Source organism: Scyliorhinus torazame, chromosome 13 (genome assembly GCF_047496885.1).
Source record: "Scyliorhinus torazame isolate Kashiwa2021f chromosome 13, sScyTor2.1, whole genome shotgun sequence".
NCBI classification, from domain to species: domain Eukaryota; kingdom Metazoa; phylum Chordata; class Chondrichthyes; order Carcharhiniformes; family Scyliorhinidae; genus Scyliorhinus; species Scyliorhinus torazame.
Window position 1 is genome coordinate 28549543 of NC_092719.1, and position 16468 is coordinate 28566010.

General features: G+C 45.0%; 1 protein-coding gene across 2 annotated transcripts in view; it reads right to left on the bottom strand.

Moving 5' to 3' along the window:
* Positions 1–15622, bottom strand: part of rabl2 (RAB, member of RAS oncogene family-like 2) — a 46734-nt gene extending 31112 nt beyond the window's left edge. The window contains exons 1-7 of one of the 2 annotated variants that reach the window (XM_072471217.1): positions 14140–15622; positions 11771–11800; positions 9964–10043; positions 7431–7510; positions 6484–6595; positions 3969–4066; positions 2790–2873 (exon numbers count right to left, since the gene is read on the bottom strand). In XM_072471217.1, the coding sequence (XP_072327318.1) occupies positions 2790–2873; positions 3969–4066; positions 6484–6595; positions 7431–7510; positions 9964–10043; positions 11771–11800; positions 14140–14246 (591 nt within the window). In that variant the 5' untranslated portion in view covers positions 14247–15622. The remainder of the gene's footprint in view (positions 1–2789; positions 2874–3968; positions 4067–6483; positions 6596–7430; positions 7511–9963; positions 10044–11770; positions 11801–14139) is intronic. The other variant, XM_072471216.1, reaches the window with a different exon arrangement.
* Between the last annotated feature and the right edge of the window lie 846 nt (positions 15623–16468).

Below are 16468 nucleotides of genomic sequence, written 5' to 3' on the forward strand. Positions count from 1 at the left end.
TACGGAGTTTCTTTATATTTTTACTCAAGGTGCAGCAGCATTTTACTGAGTTTCTTTATAGTTACTCCAGGCGCAGTAGCATTTACTGAATTTGTTTATACAATTACATCAGGTGCAGCAGCATTTACTGGCTTTCTTTGTATTGTTATTCCAGTTGCAGCAGTATTTATATTGTTACTTCAGGTGCAGCAGCATTTACTCAAGTTTCTTGATATTGTTACACCAGGTGCAGCAGCATTTACTGACTTTTATATTGTTACTCCAGCTGCAGCAGCATTTATATTGTTACTCCAAGTGCAGCAGCATTTACTTAAGTTTCTTGATATTGTTACTCCATCTGCAGCAGCATTTATTGAGTTTCTTTCTATTGTTACTCCAGGTGCAGCAGCATTTAATTAATTTCTTTATAGTTACTGCAAGCGCAGCAGCATTTATATCGTTACTCCATGTGCAGTAGCATTTACTTAAATTTCTTGATATTGTTACTCTAGCTGCAGCAGTATTTACTGAGTTTCTTTATATTGTTACTCCAGGTGCAGACGCATTTACTGAGTTTCTTTACACAGTTACTCCAGGCACAACAGCATTTACTGAATTTCTTTATATTATTACTCCATGTGCAGCAGCATTTACTGAGTTTCTTTATATTGTTACTCCTGCTGCAGCTGCATTTACCAAGTTTCTTTATATTGTTACTCCAGGTGCAGCAGCATTTACTGAGTTTCTTTATATTGTTTCTCCAGATGCACCAGCATTTAGCGAGTTTCTTTATATTGTTACTGCAGGTGCAGTAGCATTTACTGAATTTTTTTACACAGTTACTCCAGGTGCAGCAGCATTTACTGAGTGAGTTCCTTTATATTGTTACTCCAGCTGCAGCAGCATCTACTGAATTTCTTAATATTGTTACTCCAGGTGGCATTCAATGCTGGATAGGACAACACTACCACCTGCTGGGAAAGCACTGGAACTATAATGCAATGGTCATGGAATAAGGAAAGAGTAATGAACGGGTCACCAGAACAGGCAGCAGTGAGGTATGGGTCAAAGAGCGGCACAGTGTGCAAACGACAGATCGTACAAAATTGATAAAGAGAAAAACAATGCAACCAACATAGAGAGAGTGAAATGGAGCACGGGGTCAGCACAGCTCACAGTAGTGCCAGAACATGAGGGCAGCACACACTGAGACAGGGTATGTGTTGGGGGGTGGGAGTGGAACATCGAGTGACAGCATGTTGGGGGGGGGGGGGGCACACCTAGAATCATCAATAATCCAGTGCCTAGGGATGCCAACTAAATTCAGTCTGAAGCACAGTTGAGCTGGGAGGGAGGGAGGTTGTTACATCGTACCATTTATAGAGGTCACCAGATTATAAAAATGATGGGACGGTGAAAAGTCACTATAGCTTTAAGGTTGTGTTAGTAAAGGTCCAAGGTTCAGTCCTGGTCTGACTGATCACAAGGTGAGCCAAAAGTAGAGATCAAAGATAAAATAATTCTCGGTGTCATTTTCTGAAAAACAAGGCGAGGATGGTCCTGTCACTGTGGATGAGTTGACATTGCCAACTGGGAGTCTAGTTTCCCCTCCCTTCCATTCTCCCCCTTTTCATCATTCTTTCATTGCCTCGCTGAAATGATCTTCCCCAGCATTCTCCAGTCTTATCCCTTCCAAAAAATGCTCAACGGATTCAGATCATTCCTTTCCTCTCCCAACAACTTGTTCTTTGTGCAGTTTCATTGAAGGATCACCTTGCCAAGCAGGTGTAACAAAGGGCCTAGATCAGCCATGTCCAGCTGGCCTTCCCTCTCTGACAGATATTGACTGACTTGCACTGCTTCAGGTTTATCTTTATTCTTTCATGGGATGTGGGCCAGCATTTGTTGTCCATCCCTAGCTACCCTTGTGACAGTGGTGTTGAGCCACCCCTTGACCTGCCGCAGACCAGCTGGTGCAGATGCACCTTCAGTGCTGATAGGGAGTTCCAGGATTTTGAAGGAACGGTGGCATTATTCCAAGTCGGGATGATGAGCGCTTTGGAGGAGAAGTTGCAGGTGGTGGTGGTGCCCTTGTCCACCTGGGTGGCAGAGGTCACAAGTTTGGATGGTGCCGTGAAGAAGCCTTTGAGAGTAGCTACAGTGCTTCTTTATATATAGTACACAGTGCTGCTACTGTGCCTTAGTGGCGGTGGAAATATGTTATTGGATGGGGTACTGATCAAGTGGACTGTGTCGCCCTGGAAGGTATCGAGCTTCTTGAGTGTTGTTGGAGTTGCACCCATCAATGCATGTGGAGAATATTCCATCATACCCCTGACTTGTGCTTTGTAGATGATGGACAGGCCTTTGGGGAGTCAGGAGGTGAGTTACTCGCTGTTGGAGTCTCAGCCTCTGACCTGCTCTTGTGGCCGCAGTATATATATGGCTGTTTCTAGTCAATGGTGACCTCTAGGATGTTGATAATGGGGAATTCAGTGATTGCAATGCCACTGCATGTCAAGGTGGTTAGATTGTTGGGGCAGTTCACTGCCTGGCACTAGTATTTCCAGCAATGCCAGTTCCTTCTGTTTTATTCTAATCATTACTCAGTGACCCATGCTGCAAATTACACAGGATTGAGCGATACTGCCATCCCATCTGGGGGTGAAAGAGTGGCTGTGGAAAAGGAGCAGGGAAGGCAGGCTATCTAGCATCCCACCTCAGCTCTCTTCCAGCTAATTCCCGAGGACAAATAAGTTGCGACAATTCTCTTGGTGAATTAATGTCTATGCCGGTGAGTGAAGACTCACCTCCAGCTCCCGCATGACTTCGTCCATGAAATCACTCGTATTCTGTTTGTATGACACAGCTAGCTTTATCGTGTCCCGAAACAACTGCAGAGAAAGTGACAGGAAAGAGAGAGGGGACTGAATTAAGTGTCAACATTCAAGGATGGAAGAACTTGCATTTCTACAGCATTTTTCACATCCCAAGGGCATCATAAAATGTTCTACAGTTGATGCCTCTGTAACCACCGCTGTAACAATGTCAAAACGTGACAGTGACTAGGTACAGAGCAAGATTCCACAAACTGCATTGAGAAAATGATTGCAACATTTCTGTCTTTCTGATATTGATGGCCCCAAATTCTAATCTGGCCGACAAATGGGACACGTATGCTCTACGTCTACCCTATCGAACCAGGTAATAATCTGAAAGGTCTCCATTAGGTCAGTCCTTAGTCTTCCCTATTCTCGAGAAATGGGTGTCAGCCTTTATGAACTTCCCAGATCGTAACTTCCAAGTTCTTTTTAAAATATAAATTTAAGAGTACCCAATTCTTTTTTTTCCCAATTAAGGGGCAATTTAACGTGGCCAATCCACGACCCCGGCACACCTTTGGGTTGTGGGGGTTAGACCCACGCAGACACGGGGAGAACGTGCAAACTCCACACACACAGTGGCCTGGGGCTGGGAACAACCCCGGGTCGTCGGCGCCGTGAGTTAACTTCTAAGTTCTGGTATTATCTTTGTAATATTTTTTCTACTTTCACTTGTACCTCTATATCCTTTATAGAATATAGAGACTAGTTACTCCATGTGCACTAACCAAGGTTCGGAACATTTTTCTCACAAGTTCTCTTGCTTTTCAACTCTGTTCCTTTAGAAATGAACCCCAGTGCCCGGCTTGTTTTATTAAAAGGGATCTTCTTCACCCACATCATTACTTTTTGTGATGTTTCTGTGAGGAAAGTGGAGAATAATTGCACCACCCTATTCCTGACACCTCAGGAATTATTACAGAACTAAGGAGCATTTTCAATAAGATGAGAATCAGATTTATGATTGGACAACGGTTATCTAATTTTTGCAGCTCTCTCCCTGTTCTGAGCATTAGGCTGTAGTGTACTGTGTAGTCCCAGCGCTAACAGTGCATGAGAGCGCTGCAGTCACACAAGAATGGATTCGCCAGTATACACCATATCTACCTTGACAACATTGGTCCCATCTGCTGCCGATACAAAATAAAAGGGCAAGCCCTGCTTCTTGGCAAAGTTGAAGCTTTTCTGTGTGATTTTCAGGTCGGCTGAAAGATAGAGATCAACAATGGTTCATTCAGCATTGCACCGCCACTCACTGTGCCTCTTAGCAGTTCTGCTATCCCCAAGCATGGCATGACCAACAGCAGGGTGCTTGCTCCCCTGGACTCCATCTCCACCCACAACATGCTACATTTCCCTCCCCGTTCTCTGTACTCTTTGCCCCGCTGCTTGTCTGCTATAGAACATAGAACATTACAGCGCAGTACAGGCCCATCGGCCCTCGATGTTGCGCCGGCCTGTGAAACCACTCTAAAGCCTATCTACATTATTGTCTTATCGTCCATATGTCTATCCAATGACCATTTGAATGCCCTTAGTGTTGGCGAGTCCACTACTGTTGCAGGCAGGGCATTCCATGCCCTTACTACTCTCTGAGTAAAGAACCTACCTCTGACATCTGTCCTATATCTATCTCCCCTCAATTTAAAGCTATGTCCCCTCGTGCTAGACATCGCCATCCGAGGAAAACGGCTCTCACTGTCCACCCTATCTAATCCTCTGATCATCTTGTATGCCTCAATTAAGTCACCTCTTAACCTTCTTCTCTCGAACGAAAATAGCCACAAGTCCCTCAGCCTTCCCTCATAAGATCTTCCCTCCATACCAGGCAACATTCTGGTAAATCTCCTCTGCACCCTTTCCAATTCTTCCACATCCTTCCTATAATGCGGCGACCAGAATTGTACGCAATACTCCAAATGCGGCCGCACCAGAGTTTTGTACAGCTGCAACATGACCTCATGGCTCCGAAACTCAATCCCTCTACCAATAAAAGCTAACACACCGTACGCCTTCTTAACAACCCTATCAACCTGGGTGGCAACCGAACACAGAGATCTCTCTGCTCATCCACACTGCCAAGAATCTTACCATTAGCCCAGTACTCTGTCTTCCTGTTATTCCTTCCAAAATGAATCACCTCACACTTTTCTGCATGAATCTCCATTTGCCACCTCTCAGCCCAGCTCTGCAGCTTATCTATGTCCCTCTGTAACTTGTAACATCCTTCCGCACTGTCCACAACTCCACCGACTTTAGTGTCATCTGCAAATTTACTCACCCATCCTTCTACGTCCTCCTCCAGGTCATTTATAAAAATGACAAACAGCAATGGCCCCAAAACAGATCCTTGTGGTACACCACTAGTAACTGGACTCCAGTCTAAACATTTCCCATCAACCACCACCCTTTGTCTTCTTCCAGCTAGCCAATTTCTGATCCAAACTGCTAAATCACCCTGAATCCCATGCCTCCGTATTTTCTGCAACAGCCTACTGTGGGGAACCTTATCAAACGCTTTACTGAAATCCATATACACCACATCAACTGCTTTACCCTCATCCACCTGTTTGGTCACCTTCTCAAATAACTCAATAAGGTTTATGAGGCACGACCTACCCTTCACAAAACCGTGTTGACTATCTCTAATCAAATTATTCCTTTCCGGATGATTATACATAAACCTTTCCAAGACTTTGCCCACAACAGAAGTAAGGCTCACTGGTCTATAGTTACCGGGGTTGTCTCTACTCCCCTTCTTGAACAAGGGGACAACATTTGCTATCCTCCAGTCTTCTGGCACTATTCCTGTAGACAAAGATGACTTAAAGATCAAAGCCAACGGCTCAGCAATCTCCTCCCTAGCTTCCCAGAGAATCCTAGGATAAATCCCATCCGACCCAGGGGACTTATCTATTTTCACACTTTCCAGAATTGCTAACACCTCCTCCTTATGAACCTCAAGCCCTTCTCGTCTCGTAGCCTGTATCTCAGTATTCACCTCGACATCATTGTGCTTTTCCTGTGTGAATACTGACGAAAAATATTCATTTAGCACCTCTCCTATCTCCTCGGACTCCCCGCACAACTTCCCACTACTGTCCTTGACTGGCCCTACTTTGTTCACGCCCTCGAACCTCTCCATTCCAGGCAAAACCCCAGGAAGGTGAAATAGAGCTGGGACCTTAAAGGCTGTCAGACAAAATGAAGAGGGGCTCTCGGTACCAGTACAGTGGGCCTCACCTCCCCACCGAGATGGGGTGCCCCGAAACCCCTGCAGAGCTGCTGTTAATTCCCTCACTAAGTTGAAACAGAATTGAACAGTGAACAAGGGAGATGGCTAAGACAGGAGAGAGGAGCAAACAAACAACTACTCCAGTGTGAAGTAATGTTTTTATTTCAGAGATGGGCATCCAGGCTGAATGCTCAAATGTAGCCAGCTGATCAAAGTCAGCCCAGCAAGAAGCATTCCTCTTCCCCTGGGTTAGAGTCGGCATACCGGAGGGGAGTGGAGCCGGCTGTCCGGAGAGGGGACATGATCCACAATCTATTCTCAGTGCTAGATGCATAACCTTTGAACTCACTGTCTATTTTGTTAGCAACAACCAACCTTTGAACTCACCGTCTATTTTGTTAGCAACAACCACACAGGGGATTTCGGGTCGAGACTCCCTCAGCTCCTTGTACCAGTTATTTAGGTTTTTGTAAGTTATCTTCCGCTGGACATCAAACACCTAATCTCAAAATTAAAAGGGGAATTAGTTTTCTTTTAACAAGAAGTATCTGGCCTGTTCACCTTGTACATTGGCTGGGCTGGGACAGAGTAAATCTCCCTCTACAGAATCCCATCAAACACTCACATGGCAGCTACAGGGGAAGTTAGATGCAGAGGAAAGCTGGTTTTCGACACCGAACGTAGGTGTTTCGAACACGGAGGTAGTCGACACGTCACAGGCTGCCCAACGTAGGTTCAACTGCATTGTTGAAAGCTGTTGTCCATTGACCAGCTGGTGGGAAACTCTAAGCTTTAGGAAGGCATAACCCAAAGGTCAGATAAGGGGCTAAGGTGGCTCAAGCATGACCCAATTGATGAGGGAAGCCAGGAATCAAGCTAACTCCAGTGGCAGGTTTGATACGTGAGGCAGGCAGGTATGGGAAACTCCGGGAAACTGTTGGTGACCAGTCAGCTTAGAGGGGTAGGTGTGTCAGTGAGCGCCGGAATTCTTTCCATTCAACCCCAGATAATCTCGCCAGCCAACATGCCGATGGGACCTAGCTGGATCAGCAGTGCTGGGATCAGTAGGGCACTGTGCTGATAGATTGTACAATTTATCTAAAGCTTGGGGTTCTCAGAACCTTGGCCCAGCTAATCCCTGTCTGAACTCACTGGATTTTGCTTGGTTTTTTTATGTCACCATGCAGAGTAAGTGTTTATGTCAGGTTAACTCACTGTGGGGTTCAGGGAGTAACGCAGTGATACATTTTAGCCTGACAGTGATTAACAATATACGTCTTATTTTGAAATGATCGTTTACAGTTTATATTAAAGTAGAACTTGCAAACACTCACCATGATACATGCATGTGCCTTATGGTAATAAGATGGGTGCATACTCTGAAAACGTTCCTGTCCTGCTGTGTCCCAGAAATCTGCAAAAGGAAACACCCACAGTTTCAACTTTTGTCACTTCAAATCATTTCAAAAATTCTGAATGCTAAAATTGAGATTCAGCCCAACTAACTCTTTTCAATATCACTCAACCTCATCCACCCTCCTTCTTACCAAAAGTCATTCCATCCCATCTCTCTTCAGTAACATATCTAACTGGCCCAACCCGTTGATACTGTTTGGATCAATTTCCTTGCACAGGAACAGAAGCACGACATTCAACCCCTCACACCTCATTGTGCATCCAATTTTCTTTTGAAATCACTGATTATCTCGGCTTCTACCACCCTCAAGGACAGCGAGTTCCAGGTCATTACATCTCACTGCATAAAACTGTTCTTCCTCACATCCCCCATGCATCCCTCATCCAAAACCCTCAATCTGCATCCCCTAGTCTTTGCACCAACAGTTTTTCCTGGTCTGCCTCATCCAAATCTGACATAATCTTGTCTACATCAAATCTCCCCTCAATCTCCTTTACTCCAAGGAGAACGTCCCCAGTTCTTCAACCAAGCCCTGTAGCTAAAATTCTTGAAACTTGGAATAATTCTGGTAATTTTCCTCTGCACTCGCTCATGGACCCTGATATCCTTCCTAAAGTGTGGTCACCAGAACTGGATGCACTGCTCCAATTGTGGTCTAACCAGAGCGTTACGAAGCTTCAGCATAACTTCCCTGCTTTTGTACTTGTCTCGATCACAGTGATGTTTTTGCTGAGCAAGCCAGCCCCAGAGTGAAGTCTGATTCACTGATCATAAACTTATTGTTCACTGTGAAAACAAGGAGGAAAAGCATAGAGCTCCATTTATACCATTAGAGTTTTTTAAAAAATCAAAAGATTTATGAAAAAGAACTTAAGCACAGAAAATTAAATTTACGCAGTTAAAACAGTCTTGCAGAACCCTTCCCACCCCCCAAAAAAAAGATCTGCTTGGTTAAAAGTACACAATTAAACTACCTTCTTGGCAACAACCTTCCATTTTGATGTGGAATGCCAAAAGGAGGTTCAGACACAAACTGTTTCATAAACAAAGACTCTTCTGCCTCCAATTCAAAACTTTCACAGGTTCTCAACATCCCACAAAGAAACTAGTCTTCAGGGTTTTCCTCTACAACCACCAACACAATTAAACATCCTTCCTTAATTATCTTTTTCCTCTTTCATCTCAGTTTGCATTGTCCTCAAACACCTTTTTGAATTCAACTTCAATTTCATGTTTTCTATTTTGCCTCTACTTTTCAGTCGATAGAAATTAATAGATACTCCCCCGTTTACCCATGGAATCTTTGTAAGATGCAAATTTTCCTAGTCACTCTGAACTCCCTTTTGAAATTCAACAGCTGAAAAATCAAGTCTCTCACAAAGTAAATTTTAGATTTCATTTATTGACTTGTAACTCAAACTCACCAATAACCCATCATTACAAATGCACCAACCTAACACCTTTTATCTCTTAGACCTCACAGGCAACCTATCTCTAGTAGCCTTCCCCCGTCTAATTAACCCTGGACACATGCAGCTTTCTTTACCTACACAGAATACCAACATAATCCCCGAAATAACAACTCTCATCTCATACCCAAAACCTCTATGAGATCCAAGATCCGATATACTTCGCTAACCACTCTCTCAACATTTCCTACACACATGCATCCCCAGGTCCATCTCTCCCTTCACAATCTTTAGAGAACTGCCATTAAGTCTATCTTGCCTCTCATTATCCTTTCTACCAAAATGCATCACCTCAAACTTCTCTTTGTTAAATTCCATCTGCCATTCATCTTCCCATTCTAAAAACTTACCTATGTCCTGTTATAATCGATTTATTTAAATCTTCCTTGTTTGTCACTCCTCCAGATCTGGTATCATTGGCAAATGTTGGAATTTTACTGTGTATTCCAATATCCAAGCCATAAGTGCAGAGGTCCTCGCACAAAACCTTAGGGAACACCACTGTCTACACCATTTTCCAGTCCAAAAATAAACCATTTACCACAACTCTCTTTATTCTGTCCTAAAGCCATTTAAAAAAATGCAAACTGTCATTAACCCCCATATTCCATGAGCGAGAATTTATATTCCATAAGCCACAATTTTCTTAACTAGCCTTTTATGTTGGAGTTTGCCAAACGTTTTCTTAAAATCCATATAGACAATATCCACTTTATCGATCAGTTATCAAAAATTTCAATTAGATTAGTTTTGCCCAATTGTCCATCCTTAATTAATTCAAACCTCTCCAAGTGCCTGTTGGCATTTTTTCCTGATTATTGTTTCTGAAACCTTACCCTCCGCTGATGCTAAATGAATTGGTCTGCAGTTACTAGGACTGTCCTTTGTGGGCTAGGATTTTGATACATAGGTGGGACTCAACTCTCCTTTTCTTTCGGTTCACAATGTAGGTCAAAAGCTATTGAAGAATGTAACACTTACCCACTAGAACAGTCTTCTCATTGACAGTGGTGGTATACTTGTACAGTGTCAATGCATAAGTGGACAACTGCTGAGGGCGACTGTAACACGAGTTAAGGTATAAAAGACTGACACAGATAAAAAACAAACACAGATAAAAAACAATCTCACAGATTAAACAATATAACATACAGGTTTTGAATTAAAGATGTACAACATACCTCACTACATTTCATCGTTATGGCTATAATATAATAACTTGTATCTATATAGCACCTCCAATGTAGCAAAGGGTTCCAAAGCACTTTCAAACTACATTTGACACAGAGCCACATTAGGAGATATTAGGGTAGACAGTCACAAGCTTAATAAAAGAGGTAGCACCTTTAAAGGAGGAAAGAGTGGTGAAGTAAGTAGGTACTTTAATCTTTTTTGAAAAGAGAGCAAGTAATTTCGCATTGGAAATAATATGCAAAATACTGCAAATGCTGGAAATTAAAGCAGAAAATGTTTGCAGACAAGCAGTATTGCACGGTCACCCAGCTGAAATTCTGACCTACCTCCCTCTTTTCAGACATGCTGCCTGGTCTACCTGTCCCCGAATTTCATGCCGGGTTCCTTTGACCAGGGCCAGAATATTACAAGCGATTAGAAATGCCGAAACTGACCTCCGGAGTTCGTGGACAGCTACAATTACCTGCGTGAGCCCAGTTAGACCAGCTCCCCAGAGGAAATACCGAGTAAGGGCTTTCAAGGTCTAGCCTGGCTAGACGCGAGACTTGGCAACACCCCACAGAGCCTGTGAACACAACATTACAGTAGATCCACTCGGCCAATATTGTCCAACATGGCTAATTGGGAAGATAGATGTGGCCAATCTCATTTTTAAAAAAAAGAACTCTTGGAATACGAGTGTCACTGGCAAGGCTGGCATTTATTGCCCATGCTGATTTGCTCCGAGGCAGTGGTGGTGGGCTGCTTTCTTGAACCATTGGCAGTGGTTCTGATATAATAGGCCAGTCCAGAAGGCAATTGAGAGTCACCACAGTGGTGTAGAACTGGAGTCCCAAATAGGCTTAGACTGAGGATTAAAGGGTGAACAAGTGGGCTTTTACTACAATCTAGCAAATAAACAGAGAATTTTACTAACATCAACTTTTCATTTCCATATTTTTAAAATTGAATTCAAATTCTCAGGCTGCTTGTGTGGGATCTGAACTCATTCTCGGGATTGCCAATCTAGGCCTCTTGTTTCACTTCTCCAGTAACATCAGCAATATGCTACTGTACCAAGACGATTAGTAAGTCAAATAGAGTATTAAAACCACTGCTGGACTTGTGATCGCAATACTCATATTCGCAAGGCTTATTCATGTGAATTTTAACCTATTTGTAGGTTTGTTGATAAGATGGTAAACTGAAAAGCAGTGTGTATGAGTATTTGATTGTTGAGTGTTTTGGCTGCTGAATGTTGGTGGAAGTCTGTGAGATAAATGTGAATGTGTGAAGCATCTCTAATTATTTTGAGTTCAACTCTTTTAAGATTTTAATGTATATGACTAAAAGTGTCACCATAGCAACACATGTCAATTATTTCCATTAGCCAATCATTCTCTAGTATGAGACAATACATTTAGTTTGAGGCTACTTTTATCAAAAGACATTTCTCCTTCAGGATCTGGTATGGAACCGTCAAAAGTAGCGTCACCTGGTCAGAGCAGGGGAAAGAATGAAATCAGCAGGGTCACGTGCTCAGAGCTGGTGCGGTTAGGCCATCAGGATTTGCTTCCCGTACCTTGTCATTCTGTACTGAGCTCAGAAAGGATACTATCCGTCCATTAGGAACCTTTCCATCAACCTGCAAACACACATCACCCAAACCAAGTTAGGACAGTTTCAGGTCTCCAGGGATTAACCGCCCAGTTTCATTAATACAGTTTGGGAAGTGGCTGCTTCCACACTGACCTCCCATCCCCTACAGGAGGGAAATCCTCCTGTAGGGTACACTGATTCTTTTCAGACCCACACATAGCTTGTCTTGAGGTCTTGTGTCCATTGATTGCACACTGAAAGGCAGTGGACAAGGAACTAGTAACAGTGAGGAACCGCGGCTCAGAGATCTCCATTTACCGAAAGGAGCTGCAGCATCTGGGAAAGCCCCTGGAGCTCCAGGACTCACAAAAATCAACAACATACTCCTGGGTTTTGATAGCCTGTACCACTGTCGCATTTGAACAATGATGCTATTGTTAGTGAATCCGAGTGTTTGTCGTTGTTTTATTGAACTTTGCAGAGAGTGGATTAGGGGTTTAACTGTTCTTCACTCCTACCTTTGATTCCTTAGCAGTCTTTAAATTACTCACCAGGGGCTGGTTTAGCACAGGGCTAAAGAGCTGGCTTTTAAAGCAGACCCAGGCAGGCCAGCAACACTGTTCAATTCCCATACCAGCCTCCCCGAACAGGCGCCAGAATGTGGCAACTAGGGGCTTTTCACAGTAACTTCATTTGAAGCCTACTTGTGACAATAAGCGATTTTCATGTCCACCATTCTCCCGGAACATTATTCCGGAGTGAATTGCAGTGTGGCACCTGCACGTGGGGTTTAGATAGAGATTGCCAAATTTAGCTACACTTCAGTATTTACTGTGCTTCTTTCTCCAGCTAATACATCCCATCACACCAGAATAACCCTGGAGGGAAAAACAACTTCCGACTTCCCCTTGGTCACGCCACCCTCCCCTCCAATACTCACACCAAGGACGAGGAGTTCAAGGATTTCTTCCTTCGAAGAAGTGGACCATGTATACAGCTGGCTCTGCAAATCCATCCCTACTCTCCTCCTGCTCCAGAGCTCCCCCCAAAATCCTATCCAACAAGGCTACTACTTCCAACCATGCAAAAGCTCTCGTCCCCAAGGTTACAAGGGCTTCACCAGTGTGGTGTAGAACTGAGTATTCAAGTCAAACACATTTACACCTGCAATGGTGTTGGGAGGAATCAACCTCCCTTCGCTTATCTTGCTCTAGATAGAGGTGATGGTGAATGGGAGAGGTTATGCTGATAGGTTTCGATGAACTAGGTGGAGCATAAACACTGGCAGAGAGATTAGGTTGAATGGCTTTTTCTAGTTTTGTTATGTAAATTTGACCTGTCATTTCCATCAGTTCCTCCATTGAATATATCAGCATCCTGGGTGTGTATACCTGAATAGTGCGGCACAGTGTCACACAGGGTAGGACATCCCAGGTTCCCAGCCTGTACTAAATTCGCAAATCCTCCCTTGTGCTGAACCCTTGCTCTGCTTCGGAACCCCTGGGACAGGACAGGTGAAATGTGTGCATGGGTTTGCCCTTCTCCAAAGATGTGGTTAGGTGGATTCGTTGTGCTAAATTTCCCCTTAGTGTCCAAATATGTGTGGGTTAGGTGGGGTTACGGGATTGCGGGGTAGGGCGGGAGCCTGGGTAGGGTGCTGTTTCAGAGGGTCAGTGCTGACTTGATGGGCCGAATGGCCTCCTTCTGCACTGTAGGGATTCAGTGATTCTGATCACCAACAAGCAAATCATGCTGAGCAGGGCATGTGTGTGGCTGTCGGCTGAAGACAGATGAGGCCAGGCTTGTGACGCACTGCACCCACCCCCCCATCCCCATGGTCAAATAGCCATGCCTTCTGGGCCTGACATGAGGAGAGGAAAGGTCGTAGAAACATAGAAAATAGGAGCAGAAGGAGGTCATTCAGCCCATCGTGCCTGCTCCACCATTCATTATCATGGCTTATTTTCTAACTCTGTAACCTGTTGGTACTTTCACCCCCATTCCCTTTGATCCCTTCAGCGCCAAGTTATATCTAACTCCTCTTGAAAACATGAACTGTTTTGGCCTCAACTGCTTTTTGTGGTCGTGTACCACCCTCCTGGTGAAGGCATTTCTCCTCATCTCAGTCCTAAAAGATTTACCCCATATCCTTAGATTATGACCCCTGGTTCTGCACACCCCTGCCATTGGAAACATCCTTTCCTCCATCTACCCTGCCTAGGGGTAAATGTTGGAGGGCGGCTCACTACTGATATGATCTATCCAGCAACAAGGAGCTGCTGATTCAGGACAGGCAGGGAGAGATTGGGCCCAGATTCTTTGTTGTAATCAGCCTCACTTCATTTACAGCCCTGCCAATTCACGGGGAGCACACATTTTACTCACTTGGATTTCCCAACAGCGCTGTCTCCCAGACAGATAATTTTGATGTGTTCATCCCCATCGTACTTGTCTTGGTTCAGGTCGGACAGGCTGCTGCTCTCTGCGGCCATACTGCTCCTGACACTGTCACAGCTTTGAGTGACTGGTCTCGATCTTGTCCCGCTGCTCCTCCACCGATTGTTGTGTCTCTGAGCCTGCCTGCTACTCCCACAAGCTCTATACACTCTTGTGCTCCTGCTCTGCCTCCACTCTGCCTAATAATCTGCACAGAACTGCTGTTGAATTTCCCACTCTTTCCTTACATATCTTCCTATGTCACTGCTCTATTTCTGTGTCATTCATAAACCTAATCTGTCCCCATTCTGAGCCAGTATATTATTGCTAAACTAGACTGAACACCTCTGCATGTATCTCTCCACTTCTCAGAGCTTGGCTCAATAAATCTTCCCTTGCCTGTCTTCTGTCCCTCTGTATCCTGACTCAGTTTGTTTGTGCCCGTCTCTTAATCTCAGTCTCCTCTTTCTGTTCTATGATCCAGTCCCTCTCTCTTCCACGTATCAATCTGTCACAATAAGTTCTGTTGTCCTAGCTCTCTCAGCACTTTCTTCATTAATTGTTTTTCCTCTCTCACCCCCCTTCTGATTTTTGTCCCAATGAAACTCTTGTTTCTGTCCTTCTGATCCTGTCTCTTTTGTCTATAAAATTGAATCTCTCACTCTTCCTCACACAATACCTCAGCTTTTTTTCTCCCAGGCTTTGCTGATGCCCTCACTGCCTCTGCCTAATGTCACTTTCTCTCTATTTTGATCACTGCCCTATGGATCTCATGCTCTCTGCTTCTCAATAGCTGCCATTTGGCCCGCTGTCCCTCCACCCTGTTTTTAAAATTCCCCTTGGCTTGTTTCTGCTCTTTATTTCTAAGTGTGTTTTCCTTGTGTATTGGTGTTATTTTTGTGTATATCCCTCAGTCTTTTTTCTAGAGTTATCACTTGTTGTTCACTGTCTCTTTGACTGATGTCATCTCTTTGTATATCTTCATCCCTCTTCCTGTCCCCCTCAGTCTAGATCCGTAGCTGTTCCTGGCCAGGAATATCTCAGTAAAATTATGATTTAAAAAATGCACTGCAGGTCAGTCTCGTGTCTCAGCCTCTCTCAGTAAAATCTATCGGTATATATCTGCTTCCTTCCTCTGTATCTCCAATGCATAGAATCATATATTCCAGCCCCCTTCTCTTGCTATCCCTCGCACACTCTCGCTATCCCTCGCACACTCTCGCTATCCCTCGCACACTCTCGCTATCCCTCGCACACTCTCGCTATCCCTCGCACACTCTCGCTATCCCTCGCACACTCTCGCTATCCCTCGCACACTCTCGCTATCCCTCGCACACTCTCGCTATCCCTCGCACACTCTCGCTATCCCTCGCACACTCCCGCTATCCATCATCTCACCATCTCTATCCCTCGCTCTGAATCTCTCTCCCTCCCTATCCCGTCTATCTTTCCCCCTCCCTCTTTGTCGCTCTCTATCCCTCTTCTCCCTCCCTCTCTCTCTATCCCTCTTCTCCCTCCCTATCTCTTTCTATCCCTCTTCTCCCTCCCTATCTCTCTCTATCCCTCTTCTCCCTCCCTATCTCTCTCTCTATCCCTCTTCTCCCTCCCTATCTCTCTCTATCCCTCTATCTCCATGTCTCTCTCTCTCTCTATCCCCTATATCTCCCTCTCTCTCCTCCCTATCACTCTCTCCCTCTATACTTCTCTCGCTCTCCCTCCTTTCCTCTCTCCTCCTCTATACTTTCCTCTCTCTCTCTCTCTCCCCCTCTATCGTTCACTCCCTCTATCACTCTCTCCCTCTCTCCTATCCTATCCTCTCTCTCTCCCTCCCCCCCCCCTATCTGCTCCTCTGCAGCTATGCAACAGACGCCAAGAAGGACCCCAAATGAAGCTGTCTAAGGACCGCCAGCGGACTTGGTGCCGGTCCGGAGCTGTAAATGGAATTAAATGAACAATATTATCAACAAGACAAAATACCAACACAGATTAAATAAATCCCAGCACCGGCCGGCAGCCCGCAGGACCCCTCGGGGCAACCCAAGCCGCGCCTGAAAACAGCGAAAGCTCCTCGAGCCCTTCACCCCGCGTAGCCCCTCCCCCGCAGAGCCCCGCCCCCACCTCCCTTCAGAGCCCCGCCCCCACCTCCCTTCAGAGCCCCGCCCCCACCTCCCCTCAGAGCCCCGCCCCACACCTCCCCTCACGGAGCCCCGTCCCCTCACAACCCCCACGGAACCCGTCACCAATGACCCCCAACCCCTCACAATGCCCCTTCCCCGCA